Source organism: Pongo abelii, chromosome 20, assembly GCF_028885655.2.
Source record: "Pongo abelii isolate AG06213 chromosome 20, NHGRI_mPonAbe1-v2.0_pri, whole genome shotgun sequence".
Taxonomy (NCBI): Eukaryota; Metazoa; Chordata; class Mammalia; order Primates; family Hominidae; genus Pongo; species Pongo abelii.
In genome coordinates, this window is record NC_072005.2 from 43,182,448 (window position 1) to 43,202,173 (window position 19,726).

A 19,726-nucleotide genomic window follows, 5' to 3' on the forward strand; every position below is an offset into this window, starting at 1 on the left:
GCAGTGAGCCAAGATTGCACCACTGTACTCCAGCCTGGGTGACAGAGCAAGACTCCATCTCAAAAAAAAAAGAGAGGATTGTTGACTCAAGAGTCATAGAAGTATGACCTGGCAGTCAGCATTTAGGGACTCGCAAGTGCTTGTGCATGGCCATAGTGTGGGGTGCATTTAGGGAGTGGGAGGGGAACTATAGGGGTAAACAAGGGCTAGATTTTCAAAGACCCTGAATGCCAAGCACAGGAACTTGAACTTCATTCTGTAAGTAATGGGGAGCAGGAATTAAACAGGGGAGGGGTAGGTTCATATTTATGCTTCAGAAAGATCACAATGGTCTTGATAGAGTGCGAAGTAGAGACAGGACCACTGGGCATCTAGATCATGGTTAGCCTGGGCATGGCTTACATGCTCTTGTCAGCCTCTTTAAACTTACAGGCTCTTGTCAGCCTCTTTAAATAAGCATGATGGCGTCACAGTCTTTGATCTGCAGATCTCTGAGGCTGCAGCATTTCCACTGGCATGAGGCTGGAACTTTAGTATATGGTCCACAGTTCGAGGTCCTCCAGCTGTATCTGTCTTTTCTTACTAAGTCCAGATGGACTCATCAGGATTGGTGATGTAAGAATTGGTCTGGCACTTGATTTCTTCAAAGAAGTGATGTTTTCAGCACTTGAATGAAACCATAGAGAAGATCCCATTGTCCACCAGGTTCTGTTGGCTGCTGACCCTTTGCTGTTCCACTTGGCTCCTAAAGGAGAGACATGGCTGCCCACTGCCCCCTTGATGGACAGATGGGACTGGAGGTGTTCACTGGTAGTGTCTGGGCTGCTTCTGCAGTCTGTCTCACCCTCACTGGGATGTTCCTTGCTCACTGGAAGGGAGAGAAGAGCTGGTGAGATTATTTGGATGGCTTTCCATAGCTGGCTGTTGTCTCCAGAGCCTCACCCTCTGGTAATTGACTATTTAATATATTGCCTACTGAGACACCTTTAAAAGTCAAAGGAGGCCGGGCACAGTGACTCACGCCTGTAATCCCAACACTTTGGGAGGATCACTTGAGGTCAGGAGTTCAAGACCAGCCTGGCCAACATGATGAAACCCCATCTCTACTAAAAATACAAAAATTAGCCAGGTGTGGTGGCACACGCCTGTAATCCCAGCTACTCAGGAAGCTGAGGCACAAGAATCACTTGAGCCCAGGAGATGGAGGTTGCAATGAGCCGAGATCGTGCCATTGCACTCCAGCCTGGGTGTCACAGGGAAACTCTGTCTTAAAAAAAAAAAAAAAAAAAGTCAACGGAGATGCTGTCATTAACATGTGGACAGCAGGCATGGGCCAGACTGTCCCAGGCAAAGCAGGACATCAGGTCATCCTAGGCTTGCAGGACCATCACGTCTTCCCTCTTCCCCCGACTCACCCTAAACGCCATAACAACCAGAAACATTTCCGCAAACAACCACTCTTCATATTTGGAAATATTCAGAGGCCTTACCTGTCACGTGGAGATAATATTAGTGCCTATTGCATGGGTAAATCATGGGGCTGTTGTAAGGTTAAGTTACTTAATATATGTCAGGCATTGGGAACCGTGTGCAAAGACACACACAGTATACATTCAAGGATACTCATTGCAATAGCAGAAGTCTGAAAGCATCCTACAATTATCAATGGGTCACTCGTTATAAAAATTGGATACCTTTGTGCATTAGATTATAATTATCTAGGATAACTGTATGTTTGTATTTGTTGAGGACAGTCCTGGTTTATGTCCTTGTCCTGGAGTAAATGATATCACCCACTTTCACTCTCAAAAGCATACTGCTTTGAATGTTACATAATCTGGTTACTCTTTAGGTCTATACATATATAAAATTGTCTCTACAAGGCCGGGGGCCACACCTGTAATTCCAGCACTTTGGAAGGCTGAGACAGGCAGATCACTTGAGGTCAGGAGTTCGAGACCAGCCTGGCCAACATAGTGAAACCCCATCTCTACTAAAAACACAAAAATTAGTCAGATGTGGTGGTACATGCCTGTAATCCCAGCTACTCAGGAGGCCGAGGCAGGAGAATTGCTTGAACCTGGGAGGCGGAGGTTGCAGCGAGCTGAGATCATGCCACTGCACTCCAGCCTGGGGGATATTATGAGACCCTCTCTCTCTCTCTCAAAAAAAAAAAAAAAAAAGTCTCTAAGAGGCTGGGAGTGGTGGCTCATGCCTGTAATCCTAGCACTTTGGGAGGCCTAGGCAGGGGGATTGCTTGAGCTCAGGAGTTGGAGACCAGCCTGGGTAACATAATAAGATCCCATCTCTACAAAAAATTTTAAAAATTAGCTAGGCATGGTGGCATGCACCTGTAGTCCCAGCTGCTCAGGAGGCTGAAGTGGGAGAATGGCTTGAGCCTAGGAAATTGAGGCTGCAGTGAGCTGTAGTCATGCCACTGCACTCTAGCCTAGGTAATAGAGTGAGACCCTGTCTCAGAAATAGAAAAATAAAAATAAAATAGTCGCTAAGAAAGTTTAATATGGGAATTGAATAACAATTGTTTAAGTAAAAAAAAAAAACTAGAAATGTGCAAAAAATAGGAAGTATACTTAGATGCATACATGTGCTTGTGTGCAGATGGGATATCTGGAATGAGATGCAAGAAAATGATTAAGTGGATTTCTGGGACTGGGGTAGAACTGAAGGACTGGTCAGAACAGGAGAGAAACTTACTTTTAATAGGACACCCTTTTTAACAGTTTGATTTGCTTTTGAAAAGAACTATGAACATGTGTTACCTTTTCACCAACTATAAAATTATTATTATTATTATTATTACTAAGTATATGGAGAGGGGTCTTGACAGGAATCTGGTGTACTGTCCTGTTCCATGAATTTTCCATCCCAGAAGCCCCATGGTCAGCTGGGCATTGCCAATCAATGGGATGCGGCCTGGTCCGGGGTCACTCTGATGCATCAGACATCTGCTTTTCTTCAATTACTACAGGGTTGCCTTTGAAGACAGACAGAATTTCCATGCAAGGTGCGAGATGCAGGACCAATGATAAGCCTTCTCTTGGAGTAGGAGATTGGGGCAGGTAGATCTCTGAGTGAGCTCATAAACAGAGTCCTGGTCTGTGAGTGCTGGTTTCTTCTACAGTGATCCGTCCCAGGACTGCTGTGACCCCTGTGGGGAAGGAGCCCGCACAGCTGGTGGTGTTGTCTGGAGTAGAATCCTGTGTGCCACTCTTCTCATGTTTGGATATATCTACTAAACCTCGTTTTAATAGCAAGACATTGAGCTGCTGACAACCCATAAAAGGTACAGCCTTGGCCGGGCACAGTTGCTCACGTCTGTAATCCCAGAACTTTGGGAGGCCAAGGCAGGTGGGTCACCTGAGGTTAGGAGTTTGAGACCAGCCTGGCCATTATGGTGAAACCCCATCTCTACTAAAAATACACAAATTAGCCAGGCATAGTGGCAGGCGCCTGTAATTCCAGCTACTCAGGAGGCTGAGGCAGGAGAATAGTTTGAACCCGGGTGGCGGAGGTTGCAGTGAGCGAAGATCGTGTCACTGCACTCCAGCCTGGGTGACAGAGTAAGCCTCCATCTCAAAAAAAAAAAAAAAAAGGTACAGCTGTACCCTGCAGGATGTCAGTATGTTAGTAAATTCTTTGACTTGATTTCTCAAGTGGCTACAGAGTAGGGCAGAAATTGCCCTACCTGTTTCACAGAACTGAGGCCCAGACATTTTCAGGGCAGAATTGCAGGTAGAAGAATGGCAGAGCTTGTTGGCTGAGACTTCCCTAGGAGAGGTGTTGCCTGTGCTGGGGACTTGGTGGTGTGGAAGCAGTTGGGGATTTCACTGTGAGATCGAAGTGAAGTCATTATTGAGTCATGAATGGAGTGTAAGTGTGGCTTGTACCTGTACATGCCAGACCTGGCAAGAGTCTCCGGTCCAGTTGCAGGGGTGCCATAAGCAGTGAACAGCCTTTGGCCATGAGGTCCCATTTTTTCCCCTTTCCCAGGTTGTTGGTGATGGGGTTAACTGGACCCAAGATGATGAGAGAGAAGGGAAGCAGGTCCGAGCCACACTCAGAGCTTTGACATCTGGAGCTCAAAAGATGTGGGACTGTGTGTGCCTCCGTGTAGGCCGGGCTCCCTTTAAGCTGAAGCTCTTGGTTTACGATTGGGCATATCAATTAACTTGACCCAGACAAGGTGAATCTCAGAGGTTTATTTTGGAATGCCAGGCAAAGGTGCTCTCCCTCTTGTACTAGAGGGGATATGTCCAGATAGGAGGCCTGGAACTGATGCAGTCATGAGGAAATTAGCCTCAAGCCAAAGCCAAAACACTGGCAAAGGGAGAGCTGAGTGTTCAGTGTTGAAATCTGATGACATAGTGAACATCTTGATCATGCCATACCTGAAGCTCCATTTATCTTTGGACTTTTCGGTTACAAAAGCCAAAAAAAAAAGTCATTAATTTTTTTTCTAAATGAACTATTTTTTACAACGGTTTTAGATTTATATAAGATACAAAGATATGACAATTTCATACGCCCACACCCGGTTTCCCCTAGTAGTAACACTTACCTTAATATGATACATTTGTTACAATTAACCAATACTGTCAGGGAACAGGGCCCATGCCTGTTATTCCAGTGCTTTGGGAAGCTGAAGCAGGACAATAACTTGAGGCCAGGAGTTTGAGACCAGCCTGGGCAACATAGCAAGACCCTTCACTACAAAAAAATATTTTTTAATTAGCCCGGCATGGCTGGTGCTGTGGCTCATGCCTGTAATCCCACGACTTTGGGAGGCTGAGGTGGGCAGATCGCCTGAGGCAAGAAGTTTGAGACGAGCCTGGACAACATAGCAAGACCTTGTCTCTACTAAAAATACAAAAACAACGGCTGGGCATGGTGACATGCACCTGTGGTCTCAGCTACTCGGAAGGCTGAGGCAGGCGGATTGCTTGATCCCAGGAGGTGGAGGTTGCAGTGAGCTGAGATTGTGCTACTGCACTCCAGCCTGGGTGACACAGCAAGACTCTGTCTCAAAAAATAAAAAATTAGACATGGTGGCATGTACATGTACCTGTAATCCCAACACTTTGGGAGGCTGAGGTGGGCAGATCACAAGGTCAGGAGTTTGAGACCAGCCTGGCCAATATAGTGAAATCCATCTCTAATAAAAATACAAAAATTAGCCAGGCATGGTGGTGGGCACTTGTAGTCCCAGCTACTGGGGAGGCTGAGGCAGGAAAATTGCTTGAACCCGGGGGAAGGAGGTTGCAGTGAGCCGAGATCACACCACTGCACTCTAGCCTGGGTGACAGAGCGAGAGTCCATCTCAAAAAAAAAATTTTTAAGTATGACATAGTGTTTACCAAGCAAATTTGGAAGGAACAGGTAATCATCATTAAATGTTTATCAATTATTTCTATAAGATTAAATTACCTTTTCCAAAAATGGACAATGGTAGCATCCCAAAATTCTATGATACACTTTTATGTCTTTTGTGTCTTTTTGTGAAGCTAGCTATAAAAATTACCAGTAATCAATGAAAATGAGAAGACAAGGAAAGAAAAATGAATATAGAATAGGCAACTTAAATGAAAATTACATAAAAGCATTGATAGACATAAACCTTGTCAGTAATTCCAAAAGTGAGTGGACTGTTATAGTTGAAATTTTTTTTTAATTAGAAAATACTAATCTGGGCCGGGCGCAGTGGCTCACACCTGTAATCCCAGCACTTTGGGAGGCCGAGGCAGGCGGATCATGAGGTTAGGAGTTTGAGACCAGCCTGGCCAACATGGTGAAACCCCATCTCTACTAAAAATACAAAAATTAGCAGTTTTGATAATTACAGTTTCAAAGTATCTTCCCACAAAACACTTAGTAATTAAAAAGGGGAATATGATACTTTTAGAATGGACAAACCTGGTCAACAATACTTTAATCAAGAGATACAAGTTAGCATCACTGACGCCCTAATGTGATGCACTATTAATAAAAAGGGAAAGGCTGGGGCATGGTGGCTCATGCCTGTAATCCCAGCACTTTGGGAGGCCGAGGCAGGCAGATTACCTGAGGTTAGGAGTTTGAGACCATCCTGGCCACTATGGCAAAACCTCGTCTCTACTAAAAATACAAAAATTAGCTGGGCGTGGTGGCGTGCACCTGTATGTAGTCCCAGCTACTCGGGAGGCTGAGGCAGGAGAATTGCTTGAACTGGGAGGCAGAGGTTGCAGTGAGCCGAGATCGCACCACTGTACTCCAGCCTGGGTGACAGAGCAAAACTCCCTCTCAAAAATAAAATAAAATAAAATGGAAAAGCACTGTGTATATAGTATAGTATGGTATAACGTAATACAGTATATGGGTGCCAAAGCATACATAATCTGAATCTAATCATTAGGAAACATTAGAAAAGCTCAAATTGAAGGATATTTTATAAAACAAATGGCCAGTATTTTCCAAAAATGTCAATGTCATAAACGACAAAAAGACTGAGGAACTGCTCCACCATGCCCGGCCAAAAAAACTTTTTTAATAGAGTTGAGGTCTCACTATCTTGCCCAGGCTGGTATCAAGCTCCTGCCCTCAAACAATACACCAGCCATGGCTTCCCAAAGCACTGGAATTACAAGTGTGAGCTACCATGCCTGGCCTAAGTAATAGCTTTTAAAGGTAATTATCTTTGATTAATTTTTCAATGTTTTTGAAGGGATAATTTTTTTTGAAAGACCTTTCTAAAGGTCTTTCCCCATATCTAACATTCATAGGGTTTCTGATTAGTATGACTTATTTGATACTGAGTTAACTGAAAGTTATGACCAAAGTCTCTGCCACATTCCTTATATTCTCTGCATTTCTTTCCAGTGAAATTTCTCTGTTTCATATGATTTGTGCAAAATATAAAGGTGTTCCCACACATTTCATTAAGCTTATCACTGGCATGGATTCTTCCTTGTGGAGTAAAGTTTTCACATTTTGGCTTCATTCAAACTTCCTGTAGCTTCAAGTTTGGCTTCATTCAAATTTTCTATACCTTAATGAACCAACTAGAAACATTTACATATTCCTGTAAAATGAAGTTTACCATAGATATTTTAAACTTAATTGAAATATTAAACAAAATATTTCATACTATTAAAAATGCCCATAAAATTTCCATGTTCCCATTTGCACTGATGCATTTATGTCATTTTTCTTACTCATCTCAATCATAACTGGCAAATCTAGTCTATATTACTGGTTATTTCAAACCACTTTTAGATAAAGTCCACTTTCTGTTTAGCTCATTAATTTTTCTTTTTAAGTAATCCATTCAAATTCAAATTCATTGAATAAACAGATTGATTTGTGTAATACGTTTCCAGTGTCAATTTTGGGTTTGTTACTTTTCTGCTTGAATGTTTATTTATTCAAATGAGCCACATACCTCAGGTTTTATTATGCAACACTCTCACTATCTTTCATATCTAAATAGCCTGTTATTTCAGATTACATTTTTCACTTAATCCAAGAACTATATATGGTGGTGTTTATAAATTGCAAATTTTTAAAATTCACCTTTTGTATCTACTTGTCTTATTTGTTTGTTTTTTGAGATAAAGTCTCACTCTGTCGCCCAGGCTGGAGTGGAGTGGTGAGATCTCGGCTCACTGCTACCTCCATCTCCCAGGCTGAAGCAATTCTCCTGCCTCAGCCTCCCGAGTAGCTGGGACTACAACTGCACACCACCATACCCATCTAATTTTTGTATTTTTAGTAGATATGGGGTTTTGCCGTGTTGGCCAGGCTGGTCTCGTTTTTTTTTTTTTTTTTTTTGAGACAGAGTCTTGCTCTGTTACCCAGGCTGGAGTGCAGTGGCACAATCTCAGCTCACTGCAAACTCCGCCTCTCAGGTTCACACCATTCTCCTGCCTCAGCCTCCCGAGTAGCTGGGACTACAGGCACCAGCCACCACGCTTGGCTAATTTTTTGTATTTTTAGTAGAGATGGGGTTTCACTGTTAGCCAGGATGGTCTTGATCTCCTGACCTCGTGATCCACCCACCTCAGCCTCCCAAAGTACTGAGATTACAGGCGTGAGCCACCGCACCCGCCCTGGCCAGGCTGGTCTCGAACTCCTGACCTAAAGTGATCCACCTGCCTTGGCCTCCCAAAGTGCTAAGATTAGAGGCATGAGCCACCACACCCAGCCTGTCTTGAGTTACTGTCAGAAAATGTACACTGCTTTTTGAAACTTGCTTCAGATATATCACTTCTCATATCAACTTTACTCTAAAAAATTTACTTACTATATCCATTCAGTGTTTCCAGAGTGAATTTTCTGATTCAACTAAAATAAATTTAAGTGAATGTTTCCTCATACTCACTATATTCTAATAATTTTCATTCCAGAATAAATTATCATAGATTTGCAATCAGAGAAATTGTGATGGTGGATTTCATTATATTAATAAAATCTGCATAATTAAATGTTCTTATATAAATATTCCAAGAGTGGTAATGAAGGTGATAATCATGACAGCCAATATTTACTGAATAGTTTCTATTTGCCAATAACTATTCCAAAAGTCTTTGGATAAACTCATTTAATCTTCACAATAACCTTATCACAATGTAAGAAATGTGTAATCTGAAGTATACAGTTTAAATTACTTGGTAATAAAACAGACGTGGAAACTGGTGAAAGTATAATGATGCTGAAAAAGATTCATATTATAGATAGAAGCTTTTCTACATTCACAAAGTCAACATGATTATTCTCTATATGCTATTCTTTATGATAAGTCAAATATTTTAGTGGTAATGATGTTTTTATTAATAATTGATATTCTATTTTTCCCATATAAATTCTGATGCTTAATAAATTGTGAAAATTGTGAATTATGAGGCAAAAAAATTCACACAGTCACTGGATTTTCTTCACTTACAAATTGTTTGCTATTCCATAATTGATAATTTCAAAATCAAGGATTTCCTATATTAATCACACTATACATTATATAATGTTGAGTATATTGTGAGAGTAGATCTTTACACATATCTGGCTTTCATAAGGCTTCTCACTGGTACAAATTCTGTTATGAAAAAGTATGCCTGAGGGACAGGTAAAAGTGTTTCCCACATTTCTTATATTTCTGAAGTTTCTCTGCAATGTGAATTTGGTGATGTTAGATAAGGATTGTTAAATAAAAAGATGCTATTCAAATACATAAGATTTATCCCTTCATGTATGTATTCTCTGGTGCTTTTTCACCTGTGAAAGACAAGAAGAGGCCTCCTCACATTCATTACATTTATAGGGTTTCTCACCAGTATGAACTCTTTGATGTTGAGTAAGATGTGCCCTCTGCCTAAAGGCCTTCCTACATTCCTACATTCAAAGGGTTTCTCACCAGTGTGAATTCTTTGGTGTTGAATAAAAGTTGAACAATCAATAAAGGATTTTCTACATTCTTTACACTGATACGTTTTCTCACCAGTGTGAATTCTCTGATGTCCATTAAAGTAGGAAACAAGCAAAGGCCTTCCCACATTCCTTAAACTCATAAGGTTTCTTACCAGTATGAATTCTTTGATGTTGAGTAAGATGGGCTCTCTGCTTCAAGGCCTTGCTGTATTCCTGACAGTCATAGGGTTTCTCATTAGTATGAGTTCTATAGTGTTGAATAAACGTTGAATAACAAAGAAAAGCTTTTTTACAATCTTTACATTCATAGGGTTTGTCACCAGTGTGAATTCTCTGATGTTTATTCAAGTTTGAAAGCCAAGTAAAGGTCTTTCCACATTCCTTACACTCATAGGGTTTCACACTGGTATGAGTTCTTTGATGTTGAGTAAGAGTTGGATAATTATTAAAAACCTTCCCACATTCTTTACACTGATAGGGTTTCTCTCCTTTGTGAATTCTCTGATGTCTATTAAAATCAGATAAACAAATGAAGGCATTCCCACATTCATTTACATTCATAGGGTTTCTCCCCACTGTGAATTCTCTGATGTCTCATTAGATGTGCACTCTGCTTGAAGGCCTTCTTACATTCCTGACATTCATAAGGTTTTTCATTAGTATGTGTTCTCTGATGTTGAACAAGTGTTGAACAGGAGACAAAAGCCTTCCCACACTGCTTACGTTCATAAGGCTTCTCACCAGTGTGAATTCTCTGGTGTTGAATAAGAGCTGAACAACTGTTAAAGGCTTTACCACGTTCTTTACATTCATACAGTTTTTCACCAGTGTGAATTCTCTGATGTCTGTTAAAATCAGAAACACAAGTGAAAGCCTTCCCACATTGCTTACACTCACATGGTTTCTCACCAGTGTGAATTCTTTGATGTTGAGTAAGATGTGCACTTTGCCTAAAAGCCTTTTTACATTCCTGACATTCATAAGATTTCTCATTAGTATGAGTTCTCTGGTGTTGAGTAAGTGTTGAGCAATTATTGAATGCTTTGCCACATTCCTTACATTCAAAGGACTTCTCACCAGTGTGAATTCTCTGATGCCGGAGTTGAGCGATTGTTAAATGCCTTCCCACATTTTTTACATTCGTTAAGTCTCTGACCAGTGTGAATTTTCCGATGTCTATTAAATCAGAAACAGAAGCAAAGGCCTTCCAACATTGCTTACATTTATAAGGTTTCTCACCAGTATGAATTCTTTGATGTCGAATAAGATGTGTACTCCGCCTAAACGTCTTTCTACATTCCAGACATTCATAGGGTTTCTCATTAGTGTGAGTTCTCTTATGTTGAATCAATGTTGAACAACAGATAAACACTTTCCCACATTCTTTGCATTCATATGGTTTCCCACCAGTGTGAATTCGATTATGTTGGGTAAGGTGGGCACGCTTTTTAAAGGGCTTTCCACATATCTGACATTCATAGGGTTTCTGATTAGCATGACTTATTTGATATTGAATTAGTTGAAAGTTACAAGCAGTCTCTGCCACATTCTTTAAATACATTGCATTTCTTTGAATTAAAATTTGTCTGATGTTTCATATGATTTGTGCAAAATACAGAGGTGTTCCCACACATTTCATCAAGCTTGTCACTGATATGAATTCTTCCCTGTTGAGTAACATTTTCACATTTTTTTTGTTCATAGAGTTTCTTTCCAGTATGAATTATTTGATTTAGAAGAAAATATGTAGGCTGAATGAATTCAGATAATATTTTTTCAAATGGCACAGTTACATGCCTGAAACATTCCTCTGTAGTTTCCTGTTGTCTCTCAAAGAGTCCTTTGCATTTCCAATCATTTCCCAAAAAAGATTCCTCAAGGCAAGAACTTCTGACTCTTTCTATTATTTTCCATTTTAATGATTCCTTTTAAAAAGTGCCATTCTTAAGACGTAACTCCTTGGTCTCATACCTAGACAGCATATCTGAAAGAAAATAAACATCACGTTTTCCTCTTTTATGAGAAATAAAACTGCATAGAAGCAGTCAAACAGATAATAATGCCCTTAAGCAAGAAATGGCTTAGATAACTTTTAAATCTTGGCATTTAATTTGCAGAAAAAATTTGTTGGAATGGCTATATTAATATCAGATGAAACAGACTTCAAGTTACTCTATATTATCAAACATAATTTTCTCATAATGATAAAAGAGTTATAATAACTCATCAGGAAGAGTTGGCAATGTGTAAGTGCAGAATAACAGAGCCTGAAAATATATGAAGCAAAAATTAACAAAAGTAAAGCAGAAAATAGATAATACTACAATCATAGTTGGGAGATTTTGCAACCATCTCTCAATAACTGATAGAACGACTGGAACATCCCCCTCCCCCAGAAAATTAGTAAAGTAATAGAGGATATAAGTAACACTGTCCACCACCTTCAACTAGTTGATATATACAAAACACAATATCAAAAACTGCAGAATGTACATTCTCTTCAAACACCTATACACATTCAAAATAGACCATATGCTGGGACATTAAACAAGTCTCAATACACTAAAAAGGATCAATGTCACACAGAATATTTTCTTTGATCACAATGGAACTCAGTTTGAAATTATTAAAATATCTGGAACCTGTCCCCCAATACTTGAAAACTAAACAATACACATGGAAATTAGAAAATACTTAGAAATGAACAATATAAAAGTATAGCACACCAAAATGTATGTTATATGGCTAAGGTAACATTTATAGTGAAACCTATAGCTTTAAATGCTTATATTAGAAAAGAAAAACGTATAAAATAAACAACCTAAGGTTTTACTGCAAGACAGTAGATAAAGAAGAGCAAAGCTGGCCAGGCAAGGTGGCTCATGTCTGTAATCCCAGCACTTTGGGAGGCCGAGGCAGGTGGATCACGAGGTCATGAGTTCGAGACCAGCCTGGCCAACATGGTAAAACCCCGTCTCCACTAAAAATACAAAAATTAGCCGAGCGTGGTGGTGGGTGCCTGTAATCCCAGCTACTCAGGAGGCTGAGGCAGGAGAATCGCTTAAACCCAGGAGGTGGAGGTTGCAGTGAGCCGAGATCGTGCCATTGCATTCCAGCCTGGGCAACAAAAGCAAAAACTCCATCTCAAAAAAAAAAAAAAAAGCAAAGTAAATCTACAATTAGTAGAAGTAAAGAAATAATAAGGATAAGAGCAGAAATCAATGAATGAGAAAACTGACCATAACAGATAATTAATAGTCAAAAACTGGTTTATGGAATAGATCAGCAAGCTTGATAAACTTTGGAGCCAAACTACCAATAAAAAACAAGAAGAAAAACACAAATATCAGGAACAAAAAGGGGTTTCTAATTATAAATCCTACATAAATAATAAAAGTAATAAACAGATAATTACATAAGAAAATATTATGAACCATTTAATATCCAGAAGTATAAGAAGTTAGTGAAAATGGACACATTCCTTGAAAGACACAAACTACCAAGGATCAGTCAAGAAGAAATAAGTAAAACAAGCCAGGTGCAGTGGTTCACATCTGTCATCCCAGCACTTTGGGAAGCCAAGACAGATGGATCACTTGAGCCCAGGACTTTGACACCAGGCTGGCCAACATGATGAAACCCCATCTCTACAAAAAATACAAAAATTAGCCCGGCATGGTAGTGTATGCCTGTAGTCCCAGCTACATGGGAGGTTGAGCCCAGAAAGTTGAGGCTGCAGTGAGATGTAATCATGCCACTGCACTCCAGCCTAAGTGACAGAGCAAGACCCTGGGAGTGAGGGAGGGATGCAGAGGGGGGAGGGATGGAGAGGGGGGAGGGATGGAGAGGGGGGAGGGATGGAGAGGGGGGAGGGATGGAGGGAGGGAGGGAGGGAAGGAGGGAAGGAAGGAAGGGAGGGAGGGACGGAGGGAAAGAAGGAGAGGGAGGGAGGGAAGGAAGGAAAGGAAAGAAGGAAAGGAAGGAAAGGAAGGAAGGAAGGAAATAGCTGTCTATCACTGAAGCTGAATTTATAGTAAAAACATTGCCCCAAGGACAAACATGGCCCAATGACTTTAACGGCAAATCCTATCAAATAGTCAAAGAAGAAATAATACCAATGCTACACAAAATCTTTTGGAGGACAGAAATGACTCACAGCTAATTACAGAAGCCCACCACTACCCTGCAACTAAAACCAAAAAAGCTTTCAAAAACTACAGATCTTCCTCATGAATGATCACACAAAAATCCGTTTAAAATAATAGCAAATAGAATCCAATAATATATATATTAAATCTATAACACAACATCCAATGGCATTTACCTCATGAACAAGTCAGCTTAGCATCTGAATATCAATTAATGTAATTCAACATATTAACATATTTTAAAAGTCAAGTGACATGATCACTTGAATAAAAACAGAAAATACTCTTAACAAAATTCAACACAGAATCATCATAAAAATTCTTGCCAAACTAAAAACAGAAGGGAACTTACTTTCTCAAGTAAAGGACATCATTCAAAAATCTACAAGAAATATCATAGTCAGTAAAAAAAATATTGACTGGGCGCTGTGGCTCATGTTTATAATCCCAACACTTTGGGAGGCTGAGGTGGGCGGATCACTTGAGGTCAGGAGTTCGAGACCAGCCTGATCAACATGGTAAAACCCCATCTCGACTAAAAATACAAAAATTAGCTGGGCATGGTGGCACACGCCTGTAGTCCCAGCTACTCGGGAGGCTGAGGCGGGAGAATCACTTAAACCCAGGAGGCAGAGGTTGCAGTGAGCCAAGATCATGCCACCGCACTCCAGCCTGCGCAAGAGGGTGAGACTCTGTCTCATCATAATAAAGAAGTCTTTTTTCCTTAGATCAGAAGCAATGGGAGTGATTAATAGGTTTTTTATCTTAATTATGGTGATGGTTTCATAAGCAAACATGTACACGTATAAAGTATACCATTTGACACATCAAAATTTGTCAAACCATATACTTTATAACATAGGTGGTTCATTATAGGTCAATTATGCCTCAATACATCTGCTATAAAAAAAAAGTTCTTTGTAAATATTTGAAATACTTCCCATTTGTCAAACTTTTTCTCCCAAGACTTTGGGCCTCTGAGGGAAGGTTTCCACACAATATCTCAAACAAAAGACATCACCACTCTGACCAGTTTGGGCTTCCCTAAAATGCACTTCTGCTGGGAGTACCCCAACACCCTTACCCACCTGGATACCGTCCTGTTTTCCCAGCCATCCAGGGTTCTTTCCCTTGTTCCAATAGGGAAATCACTGATGGCTTAGAAATGGCAAGTCCTGCTCAAAGAAATAGGATATTAAAAATAAATAAGCCAAAAAATGTTCTTATTTAGAATTGGTTTAATCTAAAGCTAATTCAGGTTCCTCTGAAGACTGATGGAAACAGAAAATCATAATCTGGCAAACACCAGAGTAAATAACTACTGTCAGAGCCAGGTGTGGTGGCACACGCCAGTGGTCCCAGCTACTTGGGAGTCTGAGGCGGGAAGACTGCTTGAATCCAGGAGGTCAAGGGTATAGTGAGCCAAGATCACGCCACTGCACTGCAGCCTGAGTCACAGAGTAAGACCCTGTCTCAAAAAAATAATAACCATAACTGTTCTCTGCAGGAATCATTGATGAAACTAAAGTGATAAAAATGTCATGAGCAAGAGGGTATTTGTAGAGCCTCAAATTTCTTTACAAGTTACTTACTGATTGCAAAGGTACAAATAGTGGCTTTACTACGCGGAACCCTAGAGGATACCATTTCAAGCATCAAAACAAGATATTGTTTTTGATTGGCCATTATTTATGTCCTGATACAATGCACTGAAAAAGGCATCACTTCTGTAGTATTCTTCCCCAAAATACATAACTTTAAAGTAATCACAAACATATGGGTCAAGGCCGGGCGCGGTGGCTCATGCCTGTAATCCCAGCACTTTGGGAGGCTGAGGCAAGTGGATCACGAGGTCAGAAGATTGAGACCATCCTGGCTAACACAGTGAAACCCCATCTTTACTAAAAATACAAAAAAATTAGCCGGGCGTGGTGGCGGGCGCCTGTGGTCCCAGCTGCTTGGGAGGCTGAGGCTGGAGAATGGCATGAACCCGGGAGGCAGAGCTTGCAGTGAGCTGAGATCGCGCCACTGCACTCCAGCCTCGGCGACAGAGCAAGACTCCGTCTCAAAAAAAAAAAGGACAAATCTAAATCCAGGAATAATCTATGTAATAACAGGCCAGTACAGTTTAGAAGTGTTAATTAGGGTCATAAAAGAGAAAGAACATTTCCAAGATTGAAGAGGGCTACAGATACAAGACAACTAAATGCAATGTGGGATCCTGGATCAGTACAAATAGGATCCTGGATCAGTACCAGGGTAATTAATGACATTTGAAAAAAGGATATAGATAACTTAATAATATTATATCAATTTTACTTTTTGGTTTAGATGTTTGTACTATGCTTATGTAAATTGTTAGCATTAGGGAAAACTGACTGAAGAGTAGATGGACATTTGGCATACTGGTTAGTTCTAGCTCTTGAAATCATTTCAAAATAAAATGTTTTGGCCAGGCACGGTGGCTCATGCCTGTAATCCCAACACTTTAGGAGGCTGAGGCAGGCTGATCATGAGGTCAGGAGATCGAGACCATCCTAGCTAACACAGTGAAACCTCGTCTCTACTAAAAATACAAAAAATTAGCTGGGCGTGGTGGCACATGCCTGTAGTCCCAGCTACCTGGGAGGCTGAGGCAGGAGAATCGCTTGAACTCGGGAGGCGGAGATTGCAGTGAGCCAAGATTGCACCACTGCACTCCAGCCTGGGCAACAGAGCGAGACTCCGTCTCAAAAAAAAAAAAAAAAAAAAAAAAGTTTGGCTGGGCATATTGGCTCACGCCTGTAATCTCAGCACTTTAGGAGGCCAAGGCAGGAGGATCACTAGAGGCCAGGAGTTCAAGATAAGCCTAGGCAACATGGCAAGACCATATCTCTACACAAATTTTAAAAATTAGCTGGGCACGGTGGCACACTTGTAGTCCCAGCTACATGGGAGGCAGAGGTGAGGGGATCACTTGAGCCCAGGAGTTTGAGGCTGCAGTGAGCCACAATCATACCACTGTACTGTAGCCTGGGTAACAGAGTGAGACCTTGACTCAAAATAATAATGATAATAATAAATAAAATAAAATTTTAAAATGGGCCCCAGAGAAGCTTTTGGATAAAAGAATGATGAAGACGTCAGAATACATTCACATTAAGCTGACCTAAGGAGCACAAGGAACAAAGAGACAAATGAGGCACAAAGGTCTTAGTTAAATTTAAATCTACGTGGGCTCTATCTCTACTTATTTGGGTAAGAAAAAGCAAGAAGCCTCAAGACAGAATCCATGCGTCTTCCTGTGAAATGTCAAATTCCTAGAATGTAGGTCTCAAACATAAACATACAGGGTTATGTGTTTTCCTAAATTTTAGATGAACCATCACATCTTAAATCCTACAGGTTATTATATAAATGTCCCTCGACCATCATCTAGCTCCTTAAAAATCAAGAAAAAACTCAGTTACGTAAGGAGCCCAGGGAAAGAGTGAAGGTCAGTGAAGAACAAGAAATACGAAGGTGCCTGAGAGTAGCAATCTATTCCAAGAAAACAAAATTCAAACCAGTTTTTTGGAACATGGAACAGAAATTTAGATATTTAATGCAGCCCCAGAATTCCCAGTGGAGAGAATATTTTCTGAATTACAGGGAACAGGTGATCTTACCCAGTGACACAAAGTTGCTGTAGTTCTCCAACATCACATCTCTGTACAAGTCTCTCTGAGCAGGGCCCAGGCATTCCCACTCTTCCTTAGAGAAATCTATAGCCGCATCCCTGAATGTCATCAATCCTTTAAAGGAAAAGTCCATTTAACATATGTAATAATAAAGAAAATATATTTTAGGTGAATGATAAGGATATAAAAAGGGATTTTCCTAGAAGGCATTCTATAGTAAGCAGTAGGTTGAAATTGGAAACTTATAACACAGGAGGGGGCAATAAGGAAATGAATACACACATATTGTTGAGCAGTCCTGTGCTGTGAGGTGGATACAACATCCTGCCACTGTGGGAAATTTCTATTAATCAGAATGTGTTGAGAAGCCAACAGTGTAAAACAATGTAAGTTGAAACTGGGCCAGGAGCAGTGGCTCTTGCCTGTAATCCCAGCACCATGTTTTATTTCTCCTAATTTGAAGGAACTTAAAAGGCTGAAATGCAAAGATGACACTGAGAAACCTGATCTTGAATCACTAAGGCAACAGCCTGACAAATTAATCAGGATGATGAACCAAGCTAGGACCAAGGCTATATCCATGTGTGTGAGTTAAGACCAAGGATGGAAAAGAAACATTTCTAGGACTCCTTGACATGGAGCCCAGTGCACTGTGATTCCAAAATCTGTTGGTGACACCCTAATAGAGACTACAGTTAGATTGGGAGGATATGGGGATGCAGTGGTTGATCGTTATTAAGGTGAAAGTTTAAATGAAAACCAGAAGGTCTGAATGGACCTTATGTGAAGTCGTTGCATCTCCTTGCCTGAATACATAATGGGGAAGGGTATTATGTCTGACTGAGGAACACTTCTCACACTTCTCCTACCTAGTATTTTAAAACTAAAGGCATGTAAGTTTGTCCTTCAATCAATGTTATTAGACAGGCCAAACAGGAACCTATAGAATTGCTGAAGCCCACATAGGTTGTTAATCTTTTTTTTTTTTGAGACGGAGTCTTGCTTTGTCACCCACACTGGAGTGCAGTGGCGTAATCTCAGCTCACTGCAACCTCCGCCTCCTGGGTTCAAGCAATTCTTGTGCCTCAGCCTCCCAAGTAGCTGGGATTACAGACGTGCGCCACCACGCCTGGCTAATTTTTTTATTTTTAGTAGAGACGGGGTTTCACCATGTTGGCCAGGCTGGTCTTGAACTCCTGACCTTGGGTGATCCACCCGCCTTGGCCTCTCAAAGTGCTGGGATTACAGGCATGAGCCACTACGCCCGGCCAACATAGGTTGTTAATTTGAAGCTGTATAGAATACCTGGTAGATACAAGAGATTACCACTTCATTAATAACATGTTAGAAGCTAGAGTGCTGGTACCAACAAATTCTCTATACAATAACCCTGTTAGGTCTGTGCCAAAGAGGGAGACTAACAGTAGATTGTCGAGGCTTGAATGAAGTAGTACCACCGAATTAAAGGACATCAGTACTCTGACTGATCTTGCAAATGCTTTTTTCATTATCCCAATCTTGGGAAAGAGACAAGCATAGTTTGCCTTCATGAGGGGACGATCCCAATTTATATCTACTGTATTCTCACAGGTTATTTGAATTCACTGGCTTACTATTACAATTTGATTAGGAAAGCGTGGACTTGAGACCAGTCCTAAGTGTAACAATATACTACATTGATGATAATGATAACATCAGAACTTGAAGAACAAATTAGGACTGATTTCCAGCAGGGAATGCCCACGCAGAGAGGTAGCACAGCATGTAGACTCTATCCGATGGCCACTGGTAGCCCTGGGAGCCTACAAAAGGATCCTGGCAGTGGACAGACACACTTACCCTGTGGTAGATGTAAAGGCTCAAAATACTATAAAACACCTTGAATAGAAACGTGCCAATTGGCATTACCATGTTATATTTCTTCAGACCAAGGGAAACACTTTACACCCCACAGTGTCCAACAATGTCCAAAGAGTTCTCACATCAATTGGATATACTATGTTGCATATCATCCTCAAAGTAGTGGTTTGGTAGACAATTAGAATAGAAGAGTGATAGAGTTGTTGGCTAAAGTAAGGGAAAGTAAAGTATGGGCTGGCTTGCATTCTTTCATGAGGGTGTGCTTACTCTCAAGATGGGGAAAGCCAAGGACAGTCTCCACTAGATAGATTCCTCTGCTTTCCTGGGCGATTAGGAGGAGAGGGTGTGTGGCAGAATGCTGGCACAGTTACACAAATCTTCCCCAAATAACCTCAACTTTCTTTTTTCCTACCTGATGCAGTGACCCTGGAACTATGACTGTAACTCCAAGTGACAGAAGCAGGGATGATCCCTAAACAAGAAACTGGAATTTTACCTTTCAATCTTTTTAAAAATGTTATTTATTTATTTTTAGAGATGGGGTCTTGAGAGTTGTCCAGGCTGGACTTGACCTCCTGGGCTCAAGTGGATCCTCCCATCTCAGCCTCCCGAGTAGCTGGGACTACAGGCACATACCACCATACC

General features: G+C 40.8%; 1 protein-coding gene across 8 annotated transcripts in view; it reads right to left on the minus strand.

The window, feature by feature from the left end:
- LOC112130223 (zinc finger protein 420) overlaps nt 1–19,726 on the minus strand; it is a 32,393-nt gene continuing 12,667 nt past the window's right edge. For 2 of the 8 annotated variants that reach the window (XM_063720068.1, XM_063720070.1), the window contains 3 exons: nt 17,210–17,335; nt 14,651–14,737; nt 7,787–11,398 (listed from right to left, as the gene is read on the minus strand). In XM_063720068.1, coding sequence (XP_063576138.1) covers nt 9,962–10,975 — 1,014 coding nt within the window. In that variant the 5' untranslated portion in view covers nt 10,976–11,398; nt 14,651–14,737; nt 17,210–17,335 and the 3' untranslated portion in view covers nt 7,787–9,961. Of the gene's footprint in view, nt 869–7,786; nt 11,399–14,650; nt 14,738–17,209; nt 17,336–19,726 lie in introns of those variants that run through there. The other 6 variants (XM_063720069.1, XM_063720067.1, XR_010138612.1 and 3 more) reach the window with 5 other exon arrangements.